General features: G+C 43.5%; 1 protein-coding gene across 7 annotated transcripts in view; it reads left to right on the plus strand.

The window, feature by feature from the left end:
* The window catches only part of MYO1B (myosin IB), a 165,779-nt gene that overhangs the window by 109,955 nt on the left and 33,583 nt on the right, over nt 1-22,241 (plus strand). For all 7 annotated transcript variants that reach the window (XM_083627132.1, XM_083627136.1, XM_083627131.1 and 4 more), the window contains exons 8-16: nt 5,834-5,932; nt 6,140-6,243; nt 7,436-7,583; nt 7,730-7,848; nt 11,268-11,354; nt 11,602-11,667; nt 15,823-15,927; nt 18,605-18,667; nt 21,187-21,387. In XM_083627132.1, the coding sequence (XP_083483258.1) occupies nt 5,834-5,932; nt 6,140-6,243; nt 7,436-7,583; nt 7,730-7,848; nt 11,268-11,354; nt 11,602-11,667; nt 15,823-15,927; nt 18,605-18,667; nt 21,187-21,387 (992 nt within the window). The remainder of the gene's footprint in view (nt 1-5,833; nt 5,933-6,139; nt 6,244-7,435; nt 7,584-7,729; nt 7,849-11,267; nt 11,355-11,601; nt 11,668-15,822; nt 15,928-18,604; nt 18,668-21,186; nt 21,388-22,241) is intronic.

Genomic DNA, 22,241 nt, shown 5'->3' on the forward strand with positions numbered 1-22,241 from the left:
TACAGACTCCGCTAACCCAGAAAATAGTACCTCGGGTTAAGAACTTTGCTTCAGGATGAGAACAGAAATTGCGTGGCGGCGGTGGCAGGAGGCCCCATTAGCTAAAGTGGTACTTCAGGTTAAGAACAGTTTCAGGTTAAGAACGGACCTCCAGAACGAATTAAGTTCTTAACCCAAGGTACCACTGTAATGAGTTTTTTGAAGATTCCTTACCAGTTTTTTTAAAGGATCTATAGGCTGTGCTGCATGCTTGGGATCTACAAAACGGGCATAACCTAAGCTCTGTTTCAAATAAGACTGGGAATGGTAGTTGCCTGTTATAGTAAATATCTGGCTTCCTGCTTATAACTACTTTCTGGAAAAAAAAAATCCTGTAAGGGCAGTGCTGTGAATGTTCCTCTATGGAAATTGTTAATTGCTTTAACTTCCCTCCTAAAGACAATCTGAGCGAGACTGGTACTTCTAACAGAATCAGCTGAACGTTTTCAGGAAACTGTTTATATAAATCTCTCTAGGGGCATGTAAGTAATTGCAGCCAGGCCTTGTGTGCAGTGTTTTCACCAGCTGAACTCTCCCTTCGAACAAGTACACTTACGCTGGTTTTAGAATGATTTGCACATGAAGTCCGTAAGAGTTTGACAAAAGCAAGGAGATACCGCGGAATTCCTTTAGTGTGTAGTCATTCTGAAACGGGAGAGAAAATACTTAAGACGAACAGTATATTGAGCGGCTGAAAAGCTAGTAAATTCCTAGATGCAGAACAGCTTGCCTATGTCTGTTGCATCTTTTAACAGATGTCTACTTCGCAACAGTCACCTCTGTATGCAGATGTCTTCTCTTGCTGTGGTTGGTATCTAGCATGGATTGCATATGTGAAGGAGAATATCTCTGATTATAATTTTTTACCCTTGCACTTTTGTTTCTAACAGTATTTTCTAGAATGGGGTAAAGCAGAAATAGCCATGGTATTTAGCCTCTCCTAAATGGAATGTGACCCAAAATGACAGATATGTAGTTGGCACTTTACTGTACGGTATAAAGGCTGTGGGGACGCTGGTGGCGCTGTGGGTTAAACCACAGAGCCTTGGGCTTGCCGATCAGAATGTTGGTGGTTCGAATCCGCGTGAGCTCCCGTTGTTCAGTCCCTGCTCCTGCCAACCTAGCAGTTCGAAAGCACGTCAAAGTGCAAGTAGATAAATAGGTACCGCTCCGGCGGGAAGGTAAACAGTGTTTCCGTGCACTGCTCTGGTTCGCCAGAAGCGGCTTAGTCATGCTGGCCACATGACTCAGAAGCTGTCTGCGGACAAACGCCAGCTCCCTCGGCCAGTAAAACGAGATGGGTGCCGCAACCCCAGAGTCATCTGTGACTGGACCTGACGGTCAGGGGTCCCTTTACCTTTACATATAAAGGCTATGGATTGTCGTCAACTAAGCTTTACTTTGAGTAAACCCATTGCAATGAACAAACTAAGTTAGGTACATTCATTTCCCTGGATTTACTCTGAGTAAAACTTTGTTGCATACCAGCCAGATGGGTGGGGTATAAGTATTATAATTATTAGCACCTAGATCAAAGTGGAAAAATGAAAACAGAAACATAGGCTTATGGAATCCAACCACTGCTGCATTTAGCACGTTGCCCCTCCATCAGCTGTGTCCATTTCCAGATACTTTTGGTGAAATTGCAGTATTATAAAGAGCACCAACAGTTCTTATCATTCCTGCCCAGTGTTTTGCAGTATAATCTTTCAGGCATGTCAGGGCATGTGGATATGTGTTCTGAGTTGTTCTAATACCTATTGAGGTTAACCGTACAGAAATCTGTGCAGAACTGGAGTGCAAAAGGGACCAGCAGACATCTAAATCTTAAAGCACAAGAGTAAACTGAAATAAAACCCAGTTCTTGGGTTCTTTGTCTTTCGTATGCTTTGAGCATACATAATACTCTGTAGGTCCCGGTTGGTGCAATGGTGTTTGTTTATAGTATATGTGTGAGTACCATAACTACTTGGATGAAGACAACCCCATGAATTCTCCCCACTCCCTCCCTGGCTTCTAGTGATGTGATCATTTGAATAGCAAGACACCTTCAAGTGACCCGATCCATGTATTGGTGGTTTTCTCTGTTACACTGCAGCCACATCAAGTGATGATTACAAGAAATTGGTTGCATGTATGTGAGTAAAGGGGAACTTTGTCACATGACAAAGTATGTGATTACCGTATTTTTCGCTCTATAAGACACACCAGACCATAAGACACACCTAGTTTTTGGAGGAGGAAAACAAGAAAAAATAATATTCTGAATCTCAGAAGCCAGAACAGCAAGAGGGATCGCTGCGCAGCAATCCCTCTTGCTGTTCTGGCTTCTGGGATAGCTGCGCAACCTGCACTCGCTCCATAACACACACACACATTTCCCCTTACTTTTTGGGAGGGAAAAAGTGAGTCTTATAGAGCAAAAAATACGGTATATGTAAAAAAATAAAGTGTGGCTATATGTAAAAGGAGCCTACTTTGGTAGATGATCCGAGCCAAAATGAACAGTGTATTTGGTACACTGTTGAGAGAGAGAGAGCGCACAGATTTCTCAGCTCAGGTACTATCCTGGCTCTCCTCCCCAGACACAGAACTTGACAGCTTATCATGACTGGAGGTTTTAAAAGTTTTATGAATGAAGTCAGTGCAACATCCCAACTTTGGGTCTACAGGTTATAAGCTATTAAACCACAACAGAGTGCTATGATACATGAAGAGGCTTAACTAAGACGTTGACCTAACACTTGACATGCACCTTGTGCGCTCCTTTTGAATAGCAGGCACAGGTATTGTGCAATGGATACCCTTAGTCTCTGGACTCAGCAAGCAAACAGGTACCCCTGTGTAGAGAATGGACAGGTGTGGTTTGTTGCTTTAGTTCATGATTACCTGGTTTGAAATACGAATTTGCCCAGTTCTTAAAACTTGGCTTGCTGAAAGAAAGGGCTGCCAAAGGTTCGGGTTTTTCTGGCAACATCCGGGAATCACCATGAAAAATGGCGTTTGGGCAGATTTTTGCCAAAGCAGCAGAATGTCCAGTGAAACCCAGGTGTATGGCAAGTTGGGTTATTTTTTTTAATCTTAAAAAATCAAAGAAAAGGCCTAAAACTAATTTTGTTTTCGGGAGGGGGGAAAAAGCTAAGAAAGAAAGAAAGAAAGAAAGAAAGAAAGAAAGAAAGGGAGAAAGAAAGAAGCTCAACAGCTCTGTCCAGATTTTCACTTTTGGGAATATGGCAGCCCTTTGAAAGATAATCACTTGACTTTACTGGGTGTGTAAATCATGCATTGTTGTTAATTATGGTCGTATTGGTTCCAAAGATCACATAGTTCATTGTTGTTGCTTCAACTATCATGGTCATATCAAACCTATTGTTGGCATCTGTCTGTCTCGAGAGACAATGATAGTGAACCTCCAGTGGTGAGGTCAAGCCAGTGGAGAATCACCACACCTTCTGTAGTTGCAGAGACTGGTAACTTACAATGGCTGCCTCCCGCATGACCTCTTCAGGACACAAGCGTGTATGGAGGTCCTGGGCTGCCCAGACGACAGGACCCTCCTCCCAGCCTCACTGATGTGGTTCAAAGGAAAGCAGAGCAATAAGTTTGGCACCAGCTTGGCTGCAGGAGTTTCCTCAAGGGCACCATCCAACTGTCTTAGGACCTCCACTCTGGGTTTACTCCTTAGCCTTTTCTTCTCCCAAAGATAACCCCCAAGGCAACAAAGGATTAGGATCAGAGTTTTCCATATCAAACCAAAGATCACGTAAATGTTGCACACTATACTCTTCAATGGTTTTCCCAGTAGTGGTTTTTTCCCCAGTAGTGGCTATGGTTTTCCCAGTAGTGATGTATGGAAGTGAGAGCTGGACCATAAAGAAGGCTGATTGCCAAAGAATGGATGCTTTTGAATTATGGTGCTGGAGGAGACTCTTGAGAGTCCCATGGACTGCAAGAAGATCGAACCTCTCCATTCTGAAGGAAATCAGCCCTGAGTGCTCACTGGAAGGACAGATCCTGAAGCTGACGCTCCAATACTTTGGCCACCTCATGAGAAGAGAAGACTCCCTGGAAAAGACCCTAATGTTGGGAAAGATGAAGGGCACAAGGAGAAGGGGACGACAGAGGACGAGATGGTTGGATAGTGTTCTCGAAGCTACCAGCATGAGTTTGACCAAACTGCAGGAGGCAGTGGAAGGCAGGAGTGCCTGGCGTGCTCTGGTCCACGGGGTCACAAAGAGTCGGACACGACTAAACGACTAAACAACAACAACATACTCTTCAATAACAAATTGCATTCTCCAAATATTAGTGCTTGACTTCATTAGCACATTCTTGGGTTTAAAGGGGGAGAATGATACCCTTGCTTCGAGCGCCAGAGATACGTTCATTTATACAGATTTCTTTCTTGAAGCATAAACTGCCTTTCTAAATGTTCTACCCAGTTCTGCGACGCAGAACAACAGTGCTTTCATTCTGAGCATCCTTTGTGGAAAGGCCCCTGTATATTTACTTTTCTAATAGCAGCAGGTGACATGAAGACAAAACGCTGCTGGTAATGTGCTGAAATATTAATAGGCCTTATTGTATGGCTTCTTGTTCTGAATGTTAATGTAGCGTAAAACACAGCAGTAGCCCGATGGGGATAAGTTGCATTTGGCATGCAAATAGACCCTTTGAGGGTAAAGGCTTATAGCAAATCTGCATTTGAGAGACAAGGTGAAGGAGTAAACGATAGATATGTTTGCTTGCGTATGACTGGGTGTCACTGCAAGAGTGGGGCTTTTATTGCCCCTATTCATTCTACCCAGACATAAGCTTGAAGAGTTTCCAAAGTAATCTAGCTTAAGTCCTTGGTTTGACGCAGGCTGTATTCAAACTATACTTTAGCAGATTAATTTGTGTAATGGAAGAAGGCCAGAGGTATGCCTTGGAGAGACTTTTCACCCGTTTGTTTGAATAGGGATGGAAAATGTGTATGTATTGCTAGATTATCCGGCCACACTTTATTGTATTTCATATTGATGAGAAATAATAGACGGAGGTCTATATTTGTATTTCATATTTAAGAGATGGCAGCAGGTAGGGCATGCTCTGCAGCGATGGTTTCAGAGTGTGCCAACATACCATACTTTTCCGTGTATAAGACGAGGTTTTGTTATTAAAAAATAGTGTAAAAAATGGGAGTAGTCTTATACACATATAGTGCATGGGGGGGACGTGGGATTGGTTGCTGCCGTGAGCCAGAGATTGTCGGTGGCTATTGGGCGTGTTATTGGTGGCTGTGGCAAGGGCTGGTGTTGATTGGCTGTCACTGCAGCAATTGGGCGGGCGATTGGCGGCTTCTGCCAGCGAGGGGACAGACGATAGGTGGTTTTTGCGATGTGTGTGAGTGGCAGCGTAGGTCAGTCAGGTGATCGATTTTCAGCAATTCCCCAATTTTCTTAATTTTGAATCATCAAAGATAGGGGGCATGTTATACATGGACAAATACGGTACGTTTCTGTTTACTTGTTAGTCATTTCCCCCCCAGAAAAGTGAACTTGAAGCAAGTTACAGAGACAAACATTAACACAAAGCAAAAAAAATCAGAATAAAAACAACCTAAAATGCTCATTGATTTATAAGACCGCAGATCTAACTCAACCCCACAGTGTGCCACACTTCTCTTACATAAAAAATAAATAACGGGAATGGATTCGTACAGTTCTCTGATACAGGTGTGATAGTGGCAAAAGAGAGGCAGACTAGAGGAGTGGAAAAATAATTTCTGTTGCATCTTGTTGTTTTTTTTTAGATCTGTTGGAAAAGTCTCGTGTTGTTAAACAACCAAGAGGTGAAAGGAATTTCCACATTTTTTATCAGATATTGTCTGGAGGATCGGAAGATTTGCTCAGTGAGTACAACTCTGGTGGTATTTTAAATGTTTAATAGAATTGCACATGAAGTTGCGTAAGTTAATCGAAGTATCCATAATTGATTTGCGTGGTTTGTATGCCTTTCAGTGCACATACATGTTAAGCAGCTTAAATTCTCACTGCTATTAACAGCAATAGTGGGTCAGGGAATTTAGCTGTTAACAAGGCCCGTTTTCATTTCGTAGAAAAACTTAAGCTGGAGAGGGACTTCAGTCGATACAACTACCTTAGCCTGGACTCTGCAAAAGTGAATGGAGTAGATGATGCTGCAAATTTCAGAACGGTTCGGGTAAGAATTGGTGCAAATTCCGTATTAGTTCAAACTTGACTTCATTTTATAATTTTGCTAAATTGTTGAGTCAGCCAAGATGATCAGCAGCATAAAAACATGTGACGATCTGATCAATTAAAAGAGTTTAATAATATTTGGGATATTAAAAGTTACTTCTGCTACCATAAGCAAGCTTCTGTGGTCTGAGGCTGTGAAGTGGTTTATAAATTTGTATCTAATAATAATAAATAAAATTATTTATTACAAAGAATAATAAAATTTGTATCTAATAATAATATATGAGTGTTACTTTTTTTTTTTTTTTACAAAACTTGTTACAATAAAGGCTACATTTAGATTCCACGTTATCGAGACATGAAACTATGGTTTACTTAGCTTTTATTAGCTTAAATAAGCCGGTTTCATAAACCAGGGCTCGAAGTTGACATTTTTTTTTTACACTAGGCATAGTTAAGATTAACCACAGTTTGCTGAGTTCAGATGACACAGCAAGCTATGGTTAGTTAAAAGTTTCTGAACTCATTCTGCTCCCTACCCCTTCTCTGGTGTGACACGAGGCCATTCCTCTCAGGATAAGCAATGGCTTTTTGTGACTTCCAAATGAGTGTTTTCTTTGTTTCTGGTGCCTGCCTGTTCAGTGTATTTGGAAGTGGCAGAAAGACACAGTTTAATGCTGCTTTGGTATCTGTAAGGCTGAAGGGCATTTTAAGCATATTTTAAATAAACTAATAATAGTTGGTTGTGAGGATAAAATGAAATGGAGAGGTGGGTAGGGGAAGAGGACCACCGTGCAGGGCCATCTTACCCATAGGCGCTAGGGGTGTGGGGCACCCCGGCGCCGGGCTCTCAGGGGCACCAAGCCGAGAGTCCGGGGCCCGAGAGTTGAGTCCGGGGAAGAGCTCGTCCATTGGTTGGAGTGCCGCCATGAGCTCTTCTGCTGTGGGCAGCTCTGCGCCGCAAGTTTGGGGACGACTGAGCCAGCGAGACACTGAGGCGGGCGGCCAGTTCCACCCTCCTGTGTGCCTGGGACTGGGCAACCGGGGGGCCGGGGCCAACAGGCGGATCTTTGCACCCCGGCACCTCATATACTTAAGACAGCCCTGCCACCGTGTGCCAGCTTGTGCTCTTTGGAGAAAGGACAGGCAGGATAAATCAATGCGACGAATAAAACTTGATTTCCCTATTCTAGAATGCCATGCAGATCGTGGGGTTTATGGACCATGAAACGCAGTCAGTTTTTGAAGTTGTCGCGGCCGTCTTAAAACTGGGAAACATCGAATTCAAACCTGAATCTCGAGTGAATGGTTTGGATGAAAGTAAAATCAAGGATAAAAATGGTAATGCAAATAATATATTCTGATCCAATCAAATCTACCTGCACTTTGATAACTGGTTTAACACCCCACCCCCCCATGACTTCTGAATGTACTTGCTGCCTAGGGAGGTAGGAATGATTTTAAATTGAGATTATTTGCTTCCATAGAGCTCAAAGAAATATGTGAGTTGACAGGCATTGATCAGTCAGTGCTGGAGAGAGCCTTCAGCTTTCGCACCGTTGAAGCCAAGCAGGAGAAAGTCTCTACAACCTTAAATGTGTCTCAGGTAATATTGAATTACTACTGTGAATATGTTTTTTTCTTTCTGGTAGAAAACACAGGGGAATTTTCCTTTGTCACAGTGAATAAAATGTGACCTGAAAAGAGGAACTTCTGTGGCCCCTCTTGAAGGATCTGTATTTTCCTATTATTTCATTGTGGAAATATGGATCACTACTGTGGGTGCCAGTTCCTAGCTCAAAGTGGGCTCTTGTATCTTTAACTAGGATCACGGGCTATCATTTGCTTTCCAGAATTGATTATTGTAGTTGAATTTCATGAGTTTCTGCAATTTTTTAAGGCACCCCTTTACTCAGCCGTGTTGAGATTGTACCACACAATCTCACACTGGAGGGGAGTACATGGGAGTCACATGACCACGTGGTCAAGATAAACTTTGCATATGTCTTTTTTATCCTTTATTGGTTTTAAAAACTGTGTAACATAAGTGATCAACAGAAAATAAAAACAAAAACAAACAAACATTCATTCCATAGTTGGTGCTTGATGTATGTAACAATTTGTACTTGGATTCAACATGACCTCTGGTCCCCCCATTCTGGTTCTTAGATTACATTCTTTAACTGCACACTAAACTTTGTCTCCTCTAAAAAAGGTAAAGGGACCCCTGACCATTAGGTCCAGTCGTGACCGACTCTAGGGTTATGGCGCTCATCTCGCTTTATTGGCCGAGGGAGCCGGCGTACAGCTTCTGGGTCATGTGGCCAGCATGACTAAGCCGCTTCTGGCAAACCAGAGCAGCGCACGGAAACGCCGTTTACCTTCCCGCTGGAGCGAGCTAGAGGGAGCAGCTCAGGAGCGCGCATCTGTGCACAGCCTGCCCGCTGCTCCCGAGGCTGGCAGGGGAAGCCCGGGTTTCCCCCGCCAGCCCCAAAGAGCAGCTCAGAAGCGTGCCGCACTCCGGCAATTTAGCTCCAGGGACTACACATTCGCTCTATAAGACGCACAGACATTTCCCCTTAGTTTTTAAGAGGAAAGAGGTGCATCTTTTGGAGCAAAAAATACTGTACATTTTTGCTGATAAGGTACGTACTGCATGGGAAATACAGGATGCATCTCTCTTCCTAAAGCTAAGCAGATCAAGGACTAGTCACTACCTGTATGGGAAACAGCCTGAGAATCCTACGCCTTTCTTACAGAAGCAGAGTGGGAGATTGATGTAATAACGATTTAATGACAACGTCAAAACAATTTATTAGAAAATTCCCTAGCGTATCAAAACCTCTGCAAAGCACGCCTGTTTGTTTATATTCATAATTTATATATAGATTTTATTGCATTAGCCGTGTGGCCATAGCACAACATACATAGAAATAACAGCATAACATAAAATGGGGGTGGGGAGGCAAAGGCAGACATCGTCCTGGGCAAATACCCAAAGGGGGGGGGAAGGAGATAACAGAAACAACAGGGGATCCAAAACACCGAATGACCGATAGTTCAAGAACAAAAAGACAAAAAACTGCCGAGGCTGGAGGAGGATCATCAAAGGGGTCCTTCAGCTCCCCGGATCCGTCCCAGCTCCACCGTCCTTGCACTACAAAGCTACCTGGAACCTCATCCGACTGTGCAGAGTATCGACTACAGCTGTGGTGCCGAAAAAGAAGCCAGTGCAGCCTTCCTCCTCATCACACTGAGCAGGAAGTTAGCTGTCATCTCGGTGATCCAACAATCAGAATCTTGCAAAAAGAGGGACACTATCCAGGGCTGGATTGGGAGATGAAGCTTGTTCATGAGAGGAGTTAAAAACCGAGATCTTTCATCTGTCCAGTTGGGACAGAAGAGCATTACATGTTCCATAGTCTCCAGGGCCGAGTCATTACAGTTGCATGTTCTGTTTGCGATGGGGACTCTGGAATAACGACCCGACAGAACTGCTGTAGGAAAACAGTTGAGACGGGCACAGGTAAAGGCCCTTCGCTTAGCCTCCGAAGAAATTGTGAAGCAGTATAGAGGGATTCCTTCAGGGGGAGGAATAGCTAGGGCTAGGCCTGAACACGGCCCTCTTGCATCGGCAGCTGTGTTAGAGAAGTCAAGTAGCTGTAACTTCTTTTTAATTGAAGGTAGGGCCGCCGGACTGATACACTCTAATTTAAGAACAGTTTTGCAATTCAGATTAAAAAGAGAGCGGAGTTTGAGGTTGATTGTAGTTTTCCAAGGGGAATTATGAATGTCTCTTAGGATCAGGTTGGAAAAACCACCTCTAATTCGAGCATCCGATGCTAGTAGGTGGGAGCTATAGGAAATGGCTCGACACCATGCTCGTTTTACAATTGAGGGCTGGGCGAACTCAAGTCGTAGGGCTGCACCTGAGACGCATCTCGGGACACCGGAAAGAGATCTCAGAAACATATGAAGTGGGCGATCCAAGTTACCTGATATTGCTGTAGTCCATACTTCACAGCCATATAATAGTTTAGGAACAACTTTGGCATTAAATATTTGAATTGCTGCTGGAAGGTGTTTGCCGCCCTTCTGGTGGTAAAATCGGACAATGGCATTGGAGGTCGTGGTTGCGGCGAAAAAGGCAGATTGTAGATGGGTAGTCCAGGAGAGATTATAAGTGAATATTAAGCCTAGATATTTAAAGGCTTTTACCTTTTCTAAGTAGCCACCTGTGATCTTAAGCGGCTCCAGCTTGAGTTTGCGAGAACGAGTGAAGTGAAGGACTTTTGATTTTTTATAATTAATATTAAGAGCTTCCGCCTTACAATAGGCGATAAATGCATTAACTGCATTTGCTAGGTCCGCAGCTGTTCTGGATAAGATGACAGCATCATCTGCATAGAAAAGGGAAGCAACGGGGTGACCTGCTAAGTGAGGTGGATACTTAGTTGCTAGCTTCAAAGGGGAAATTGCATCATGAAGATAGAGATTAAACAGTAAAGGGGCCAAGAGACAACCTTGTCGGACGCCCTTGGCCGTTGGGAATGGGGTGGTAAGGGAGCCGTTGGGACCACTTCGGACGCAAGCTGTGGTGTTTGAATAAAGGGAAATAATTAGGGAGAGGAGGTGTGGATCAATTCCCAGACGGGCAAGTTTGGACCATAATCTCTGCCTAGGAATGGAATCAAAGGCGGCCTCCAGGTCCATGAAAGCGGCAAATAAGTGGCCTTGCCTTGGTGCAGTGTATTTACTGGCAAGGTGATAAAGAGTTAGACAGTGGTCCATGGTTGATGCTGACTTTCGGAAGCCAATCTGTTCTAGCGGTAGAATATTCCTCTCCTGGACCCATGAAAGAAGTTCTTCCAGTAAAACAGCGGCAAATATTCATAATTTGACAGGCAACACCTGTGTGTGTGGATTTAATCCTCTTTATGCTGTCCCATAGCCAGAAAGAGTCCTGGGGCCAACCCCAAATGTTTCTAATATTCATGTGTCTTTTTTTCTTCTTTCTTTAATTAGGCATACTATGCACGGGATGCACTGGCAAAGAATCTTTACAGTAGACTGTTTTCCTGGCTTGTTACCAGAATCAATGAGAGCATTAAGGTAGTGTTCTTTGAAATCCTGTATACTTAGAACAAATAAGCCTGACAAGTTAAACTAGATGCTCATCAGTTTGTGGCATAATAATGCAAGGTTTTTAGCAGGAGAACAATAGATGTACTCATATAACTGACCCCTGCTTTTCCTCTGTGTCATAATGATGATTTTCATAGAAAAAATTAATTAGGCAGCAATGCTGCCTCCTTGCTGAATTTAATAAACATCTGAAAATAACTTTTGTTTTCTTAAGGCACAAATGAAAGTAAGAAAGAAAGTCATGGGCGTTTTGGACATCTACGGCTTTGAAATTTTTGAGGTACTTTGCTTTGACTGTAATCTTATTGCTTTGTAGCAAGATGTAGTGAATTATTCATTCATTCTGTTTTGAACCAGCCTTCTCAACAAAGTTTCTCAAGCCAGCCTACAATAAAATGACTACCAAGAAGCAGGTACAACCAGTGCAAAAAAGTGAAAAAATAGGTAACTTGGAAACAATAGCAAAACATTAAAACTAACCCTGAAATATCAAGACATAAGAACTCTAAAAGAACAACCAGATAAAATATGGTTCAGTATTTTTTTAAAAAAGCCTACAGCTCCATCAGCAATCGGCATGGAAAGTTGTGAGGAAATAAAACTGATTTTTCTTCATGTAAACTTCATAAGGGTAGATGTCAAGTGTACAGACCAAAACCCTGGCCTCCACTCACATATCATACACACAGAAAAAGACTCACTGTTTTTAGGTTTTGCTTCAGCTTCCTAAGAGTTTATGACAAAAAGGTGGCATATAAATGTTTAAATTTAAAATTTTAAGGAAGTAGTAATAACTCATATTGTAGAGGGCTAAAATGCTATTTTTGCCCAGGTCCCTCCTCTTGTAGATCATGCACAATGAGAAATCAGATTGGACAAGCAATGCCCAAAGTTTATAGCGATTTAGCAATGTGTGTACACTTAATCTCAAAATTCTGAATTCTGGTGATTTGTTCCTGTGCCCTTTGAATGGCATTTTTTTTAGTGTTAAGGTTATAGCTAGATGGAAAGCAAAACAAACCGTGCATTTCAGATCAAGGAGAGATGTCAGGTTAATTTGTGTCTGCCCAAGGCTATTATGCCAGGAATATAATACGTATACTGCAGCTTCTTATATTCAGGCTTATCTGTGACTTTTCCATCCAAAATGTTTTTCATAACTCGATTTCCCCCCCTTTTCAGCCAGAAGGGAAGAGGCGTAAAAATAGTCCCTACAACCCATATTGCCTTTTTTAAATTGGCTTAGCAATGCAGGGAGGTAGAGTAGACGGAAATATGAGACAGCGAAATACAAGATTCTTCTGCTGAGCTGACATCTAACATTAATATGCTGAAATTCAGCAAGGACAAATGTGAATTTTAATATATGAGGAGAGAACAATATGCTGCTCATGGATAAAATAAATTATAAGAGGGTGGCAGTGTAGTTTTAGGCATCAATCCTGTTTCTATTAAAGTCAATGGCAAAGACTTTAAATGAATCATCCTCAGAATTCTTAACTTGGACTACCGTGGAGGAGTCTAGGCAGCCACTGCCTTAAAAAATCAATATGATATGAAAAATCAAATTGAAAAGTGACACAAGAGAATTGTGGCACCTTAAATTAAGGGCCAAGGTAAACAGGATGTTAATTAGATCTTTTCATATAGCATGCAGGATTCTATTTTATTGCACATGGTATCTCAGGTGAGGTGGTGATGCACAGCTGTTATGATGTGTGTCTTTCTGTTCCCTTGCTGTCATCCTAAGGGTAAATCCATCCTCTGAAGCAGATGTTTGTTTTTGGAAGAAGCCTCCCATTGCTACAGTTGTAACCCCGTCCCGCCCCTGTCCTTCCAGACTGTTGCACTCCTGATTATTGTCAGCCAACCAGCCAGCTCATTCTATTGCCTTTTAAAAACAAAACAAAACAAAACAATTCTTCTCTTCAGAACTTTGTTTTTCACATACTGGCTATCACCCTTATATTAAAAAAGCTGGATTTTAGGGGTTACCGTATTTTTCGCCCTATAGGACGCACTTCCCCTCCAAAAATGAAGGGGAAATGTGTGTGCGTCCTATGGGGCGAATGCAGGCTTTCGCTGAAGCCTGCAGAGCGAGAGGCATCGGTGCGCACCGACCCCTCTCACTCTCTAGGCTTCAGGAAGCTATCTGCAAGCCTTGGGAGCCCGGCAGGAGTTCCCACCGGGCTCCCAAGCCTTGCGGGCAGCAGCCTGCAGCCCGATGCACGGGGCGCACTCCAGAGCGCGCCCCGTGCTTCGCGCAGATGTCCGCAAGCCTGTTCTGGGGGCTGGGGTCGGGGGAAGCTCGGGCTTCCCCCGCCCCCAGCCCCACAAGCTCCGGGAGCGATGGCGAGGTTGAGCGCAACCTCGCCTTCGCTCCCAGACCCCCAGCCCCGAGGCTAAAAACGAAGCCAGGACAGCGAGCGGGATCCATCCCGCTCGCTGTCATGGCTTCTTTGCTCTTTGGGGCTCAGGGGAAAAATAATTTCCCCCCCTTTATTCCCCCCCCAAATAAGTGCACCCTATGGGCTGGTGCGCCCTATAGGGCGAAAAATACGGTACTTTGTAACACTTCATGAGAGAGAGAGAGAGAGGGAGAGGTTGTATTATAATGTCATGTACCTCAGAAGTGGAACAGCTTAGCTCCCGAACATTTTGGCTCCCGAACTGTTCTGGTTTGCGAACTATTTTTGGAAACCGAACATCCGACGGGGCTTCCATGGCTTCTGATTGGCTGCAGGAGCTTCCTGCACCCAATTGGAAGCTGTGCTTTGGTTTTTGAATATTTTGGAAGTCGAACGGACTTCCGGAACGGATTCCATTTGTCTTCAAAGGTACGACTGTATAGTTTGGCCAAACAATGTTATTATGAGATAAGTTTTAATTGACTCGTGTCCACTTCATCAGACGGCATCAAGTATTATCCTCAGAGAAGAACAACATTTGATGCAGACTATATTATATATATGTAGGTAGGTAGGTAGGTATATGCATACATTCTATCCTGGAAAACACACCTAACAGATGCTCTTGTTTTTATTGTTTTTATTTATTTATTTGAAAATATTTAAATACTACTATGTCACCTCAAAAAATATTAAAGCGGTTTACAAAAGTAAAAAGAAAGAGAGAACCATTCAATAAATAAAGTTGTCCGTTTAGTCGTGTCCGACTCTTCGTGACCCCATGGACCAGAGCACGCCAGGCACTCCTGTCTTCCATTGCCTCCACAGTTTGGTCAGACTCACGTTGGTAGCTTTGAGAACACTGTCCAACCATCTTGTCCTCTGTCGTCCCCTTCTCCTTGTGCCCTCCATCTTTCCCAACATCAGGGTCTTTTCCAGGGAGTCTTCTCTTCTCATGAGGTGGCCAAAGTATTGGAGCCTCAGCTTCACGATCTGTCCTTCCAGTGAGCACTCAGGGCTAATTTCCTTAAGAATGGATAGGTTTGGTCTTCTTGCAGTCCATGGGACTCTCAAGAGTCTCCTCCAACACCATAATAAATAAAGTAGAACCATAAAATAGAACATAAGAAGAGGCTGCTGGATCAGGCCCAAGGCCCATCTATCACAGCATCCATTTTCTGCTTGTGATAGTGACTTCTCTTGTCTGAGCACCTATCTTGGAAGATGTAGTAATGACCCATGCAAGCATTAAAAGTTTTATAGCTGGTTTGGATGATGATGCCTCATTTTAATAATCTGGGTTATGAACCAGCCTTTTCCCTGTGCGTGCATCTCCCTCTTTCCAGCAGCAATTAAACCAGGAAGCCTCTAATGAATAACGATTTATCATTTCAGCCTTCTGGGAAACTTTGTTTTCCAGCTGTCAAGCAAGGCAGGATCTTAAAAATCCACTTCGAACCATAGTTTAATATCCTGGCTTGGTCCAGTGCTTGATACGCATAGTTTTCCTGATTCAGATTAAACAGGAAGCTATGGTCAGCTGAAGACCTCCTGGTTTGCTTGCTCATACAGGGAAGGAAGGAGATGTGGGGCTCATGTCACTGCTTGTTAAACTGAGATACGATTGTCTGAACAAGGCTTTTGTCATTAAAATAATTATGGGCTCACACACTGTGAATCTGTGTGTATTTCTAGCCCTGTAACTTCTTTTGGGTAGGCTGTTTTTAAGGGAAATTTTGACTTCTTTCTGATGAGTAAAAAGAGACAAGTCGTCTACCTGTAGTGCTCCTGAACTAAGCACCCAGTACGAAGCGTGATTAGCAAATGGTCTTCAGGCATATATATAAATCCTGTCATGCATGGAATAGGTGCGTATCATATTAAATCCCAGAAGGTAGTCCCATTGCAAAAATCTGCTTGCAGGCCAGAGATTTGGATAGGGCTCATCTTTGGAAAAATATGCTGCCAGGCTTCCATGTGTCTCCATTGTCACTCTTTCCTAACTTTTGTTTCCTTATCTTTTGTAGGATAACAGCTTTGAGCAGTTCATTATTAACTACTGCAACGAGAAGCTGCAGCAGATCTTCATTGAGCTTACCTTGAAGGAAGAGCAAGAAGAGTACATACGAGAGGTAAAACCTGTTTGTTTCCTTGTGTACCTATCTGCCTCTGTGCACCTTCAATCCTTGTCCTTGTTGCTGTTTGCCTTAATAGCTTTTAACATGTTTTTCCTTGATGGTTGCGATGACCTTGTCAGCTACAAAACAGAACTACCATGTTGATGTTCTGTTTGTGAGGCGTTAGTAGTAGCCCTGAAACCAGATAGACAGTTGAAAGGACACTGATTTAAGGTGAAGTCTTTACTCCAGGTGGTATCCTTTTGACACAAAATGGTTTTGTGGAGTGGGCGATGGCATCCAAAGTTGGCAGGTAGAGAGGAGATTCACTGGGCTCGACTCTACCAAGGGCTATTTTTCAGCTAGAACTTGCCGAAACTCAGTTCTGGTGCCTCTCAGGTGGGTGCCATTGTCATTATAAGAGAACAAGCGAAGCATTCATGGTACCTCTTTTTCTAGAAAAATAGCACTGACATTAACCCGCATTTTCTTCCCCACTTTTCTTCCTGACTTTCCCCAGGCTCCTTACACTTCTCCACAATATTTATACAGTCTACTAGAATCCAGTAACCAAAGTCGAATTTATGCTTATACACTGGTACCTTGTTTTGCGACCGGGATCCGTTCTGGAGCCCCAGCCGCTAGCTGAAAAGGAGGCAGGGCAAAGCACCGCATCTGCGCACACACGCGGAGCAGTTTGCGCTTCTGCACATGTGTGAGCGGCAAACCCGGAAGTAACCCGTTCTGGTACTTCCAGGTTTGCCACGGACATTTGCCGGAATGGACGCCAGATGAGGCGGACGGTCGCTGAGGTATTAGTAGATATATTCTGTATACAGTGGTACCTCAGGTTACATACGCTTCAGGTTACAGACTCTGCTAACCCAGAAATAGTGCTTCAGGTTAAGAACTTTGCTTCAGGATAAGAACAGAAATTGGGCTCTGGCGGCGCAGCAGCAGCAGCAGGAGGCCCCATTCGCTAAAGTGGTGCTTCAGGTTAAGAACAGTTTCAGGTTAAGTAGGGACTTCCGGAACGTATTAAGTACTTAACCTGAGGTACCACTGTATAAATATATTCCAGATACAGAATATAGACACTACATTCTTCTAGATTTTTTTTTTATAGAAACGAACACATTCCAAATCTTGTTTGCCTAAAATCCCAAGGTCATAAGCGCCTTCGTTTACATGTTATAGATGGACTAATCTAAATACCTTGTAGCTGCATTTATTTAATGCTACAATTCTGATGGCAAGTTGGCAGGTGAAGGTACCGAAGTTAAATTTCAGACATTTGGCCACACAATAATTTTGATGTATGAAGTTATAGCCCTGTTCACAAGGTACTTGTAGGGCATAGCTGTACAGTGGTACCTCTCCTTACAAACTTAATTCGTTCTGGAGGTCCATTCTTAACCTGAAACCGTTCTTAACCTGAGGTACCACTTTAGCTAATGGGGTCTCCTGCCGCCGCCGCCACGCAATTTCTGTTCTCATCCTGTGGTAAAGTTCTTAACCCGATGTACTACTTCCGGGTTAGCGGAGTCTGTAACCCGAAGTGTTTGTAACCTGAGGTGTTTGTAACCCAAGGTACCACTGTATTTACTTTGGAGAAGGGCTATGCTTTTAGCTTCGCCCCCCAGTGTTACATCTTCCTCGGACAACCATGGATTGGCCACTTTTGTATGTAAAGCAACAACAGTAACTGGTTTGCACAACTGAAACCCTTTTCAACAATTGTGCACAGTAGTAGATTAGAGATTAGAGACAAAATCTCAGAAATATTGGGGAGGGAAAAGCTGTATTTATATTGCCATATGCACTTGGGTGGCGCTAAGCATCACTTCGGATTTGGTTTGTGACATACTTGCAAAAATGGTTGACCACCACCAAAGTGGACTGCATAGCCTCTGCTGACCGTGTTATTTCAGCTTGTCATCTCTGTCTCAAGATGAAGGCTGAAGGCAGGGGGAAAACACACCAGCAGTTCTTGAGATGAAATTGTCAATTTCCTTAGAAACGCTCCCAAGATGCACAAAAACATTATTGACCCAAAGCTTTGCACTAAAAGGGCTTTGGCTCTGTTTCAGTTAAGTGCATGGGAAATTGACACAGATTGGGGAATGGAATGGAAAGCAAACCTGGCAGCTGTTCAAGGACGCTCATCTTGCTTCAGCAACATTAGCAGCTTCTGAAGTTTTGACATAATGCTGAAGTCCTGATGATCACAAATTGCTGTGACGAGGAGAAGGGGATACAGCCCTTCATTTCCTTTAAAAACTGCAGACCCACCCCCACCCCCACTCCATATCATAATAGTTCAGCTCACTTTCATCAAAGGAGATTCATATATTGGTGGTCACTATCATCTTTGTGGGATCCTGGCTCTGGGTGCCTGCCTTGTGGGGCTTTCCACTAGCCCATAATTCCTTGTAATTTAAAAGTGGGTGTCAAGCCTATTTAAGGCCTGGGAGGTGAAAAGCGATTAAAGCACATACATCCTTAAGGTTGTTTTTAGTGGCCTTATTAGGGCTCAGAGGAACTGGGGTATTGTGCCAGGACTAAAAGAAGGCAAGCCCCTAGCTTACTAAAATATGCTCAGGTTGGAATGGGTGAAATTTTAGCAGAGTGCCTTCAAAGTGCCTTCCTGCCATGGTTTTCTTCTTCAATTTTTGTGTTTTGTTTCTAATAGGGTATTGAGTGGACGCACATTGAATACTTCAACAATGCTGTAATTTGCGACCTAATAGAAAATGTAAGTCATAATTATAAAAAAATGAAATTTTCTGGAATGTTCTCATTCTTTTGATTTGATGGCTGCCACACAAGAACAGGCCTTTTCTGTGGTGGCTCCCTGACTGTGGAATGCTCTCCTCAGGGAGGGATGCCGGCCATCTTCATTACGTATCTTTAGACACCAGGCAAAAACATTCCTCTTCTCCCAGGCCTTTGCCTAACTTTAACCATCTATGGCGTTTAAAACTGGGGGTGAGGTATTGTTTTTGTGTGTTATTATGGTATCATAGCTGTCAGTGTTTTCCTTTTTTTAAGGGAAATTCCCTTATTCCGAATAGGATTCCTCGCAAGAAAAGGGAAAAGTTGACAGCTATATATGGTGTGCAATCTTTGTGTTTTGATATTGTGAACCTCCCTGTGATCATCAGAAGAAGGGTGCTGTAAAAATTTAAATAATAATGATAATGATTTATTTAGTTCCGAAGAATGTATTGTGGCATAGTGCTTTAAGGAGTAAGGAATTATCACTGTATATAGTGTTGTTTGCCCACCTTCCCCCAACCTGGTGTCTTTCAGATGAGATTTTTCGACTGCAGTGCCAGCAGCCTCTGCTGGCATTGCCAACAGTCAGGGATGATGGGTAAAAGATCTGGAGGGCATTAGCCTGGAGACGCTTGTAGTAAAGCATTCTGAAGGGTGGAATTGAGCAAAATACTCATATATATTTTTAAAAAGCATTTTTCTCCCGTCCATTATAAACAACAACAAAAAATCCCTTAATCTCATAGCGCCTTACAAGTGTCAGTGAGAAGACATTCCCTTCCCTCAGGTTTATAATCTAAAAGACACAGCACAAAAGGAAAAGGGATTGGGGGAAGAGGAGGAGAAAAGAATGTGCAGCAACCGTTTCTTAGTTGCAGAATTTGTAGAATGACCAGCCAGAATGGAAAGACTTCAAGGAGTGGAGGAGCCAAAAGTTGCTAGTTTTTCAGCAGAAGCCCTGCAGTCCTTCCTGTCTTGCTCTCTCCTACCCTGAAGGAATGGCTGCTGCAGATGGCGATTAAGGGGAGCAGGCTGATGGCGACACCGTCCAATGTCAATGTCTCGTAAACTTACCAGCAGCAGCAGCAGCAACAACAACAATAATAATTTTATTATTTGTATTTCGCCCACCTGACTGGGTTGCCCCAGCCACTCCCAACAGAATAGTAGATGAAAGTAACATTGTTCTTGAGGATTAGGTGGCAACCTTTTAAAAAAGGTTTCCTTTCCCAATAAATAATATTTCTCTTTTGAATGCTAAATGGAACACTTTGCGTCTTTCAGTGTATGTTTCAAATACAGCATGTACTTGCAGACAGCAGCTCCTGTTGACTACCCACACTTTTAAGTCTCATTAGTTCCTTGACAACGGTGAAATCTGGAGCAGTTCTTTAGCCAGCATCACCAGACAGAAAAAATGAGACACAGACACCAGCGTCTTCCTTCAACTGTCTCGCTTTGGATCATAGCTGAGCTTTGTATCGGAAGTTCAAATCGCAAGGATTTGAGAAGGAACAGTTGAAATAAAAGGCATGGATTTTAAAATGAAAAAGAATAGGTGTGCTACCAGTGGATGATACATGCTTAGAAATTTGCAGCTAAGAGACACTATCCTATTCCACATCTCATCAGGAAGAGGAAGAGATTCATCTGCTCAGTGATGCTGTTGCCAAGCACCACATTGAGGGAGCCTCAAAGGGGTTTCCTCCAAGCAAAAGGGTGCAAATTCCCTCCTGAATTTTGTGACATCTCTTGGGCCTCAGTGTCTGGAGACCTGAAGAATGGGGAAGTACATCATCATCATCAAACCTTTTATTGGCATCACATACAAACATCCAAAACAAATCAATACAGAATTACCACTTCCCCAGTGGCACAAAACATTTGCTAAAAGAAAGGAGGCAGAGCAGTCTCTCGTCACATCTCTAGGTCTCCAGGGAGATCAGACGTCTGCAATGTATTTCGACGACAAAAAACCAAATAGAGATGTTTAGCCACTAACTTGGTGAGCTCCTGATCATTCGAATAGGGAAGTACCTAGGAAGTAACAAACAGGTTCGAGCCCTATGTTGGGTGAAAGATTCCTGAATTGCAAGGGGTTGGACTAGATGACCCTCGGGTCCCTTCCAACTCTACAATGTTATAAAACAACACCCTGGTAAAGTTGGAGAAATATGTAGCCTTTTTTTGGAAACCGCTGTATATAAATGTTGTTAAATAAATCAATAAAATTTGGACATGTCCAGGTAAATCCTAGTTCGAAGTTTTAGCTGTGCTCAGCATATCGAGTTAATCTAATCTGAATAAATGCCTTTTAACGTGGTAAGGACTGTGTATGGCAGACATACACGCAGGCTTTCAATTTTGCATTCTGACTTGAAATTTGACTTGCTAATTACCTGCTTTAGTTTGGCATTCATTTACTGTGAACCTTAAGGGATACATAGAATATTTATGCCCATCTCACACGGAATGAACCTTATTGTTGCACAACAGAATCAGAATGGAATTCTAGCCATGCTGGATGAAGAATGCTTGAGGCCAGGAGCTGTTACGGACGACACGTTCTTAGAGAAGTTGAACCAGGTCTGCGCCACTCACCAGCACTTCGAGAGCAGGATGAGCAAATGTTCACGCTTCTTGAACGACACTTCCCTACCCCACTGTTGCTTCAGAATCCAGCATTACGCTGGCAAGGTAATGCACGTTGTATGGTTTTATACACAAGGCTAGCATTCCAGCTTTGGGCAGCTTGAAAGCATGCTTGCCATAGATGTCCCAAGGTGAGATAGTGAGCCGAAAAAAGAGATGCACAAACTACTGTAGATACAGCCTTCCTTCATGTTTCCACTGCAGCCATCCCAGTCGTGAAGAGATTAGCCAGAACACCGTTTAAAGTAGCTTCTCTCTTTTGTTTATGGTGCACACAACTGGGATCAGGAAGGGGCTTAAAGGTAAAGGTAAAGGGACCCCTGACCATTAGGTCCAGTCGTGGCAGACTCTGGGGTTGCGGCGCACATCTCGCTTTATTGGCTGAGGGAGCCGGCGTACATCATGACTAAGCCGCTTCTGGCGAACCAGAGCAGCTGTTTACCTTCCTGCTGGAGCGGCACCTATTTATCTACTTGCACTTTGACGTGCTTTCGAACTGCTAGGTTGGCAGGAGCAGAGACCAAGCAACGGGAGCTCACCCCATCGCAGGGAATCGAACCGCCGACCTTCTGATCGGCAAGTCCTAGGCTCTGTGGTTTAACCCACAGCGCCACCTGCGTCCCTAGGAAGGGGCTTAAGGCAAGGGAAATTTGTGGTCTGTTTTAATATAGTTTACTTAACATGCAGCAGGGGAACCATCTAGAGGGGCCAAGGGGCCGAACAGCCCCCTCCCTGAATTTTTCAAGGAGGGGGCCTGACCCCATCAATATTTCGCAGCCTGCGATGGGCCTCACCGGGTCTACTCGCTGCTGCGGCAGGCCCTGTCAGTCCTTCCTGCGATTGTGGCGGGCCTCTCCGGGCCTACCCACGACTGTGGCAGGTCTTGTAGCTTCCTGTCA

The sequence above is a fragment of the Podarcis filfolensis genome (assembly GCF_964270895.1).
Source record: "Podarcis filfolensis genome assembly, chromosome: 1".
Classification (NCBI taxonomy): Eukaryota; Metazoa; Chordata; class Lepidosauria; order Squamata; family Lacertidae; genus Podarcis; species Podarcis filfolensis.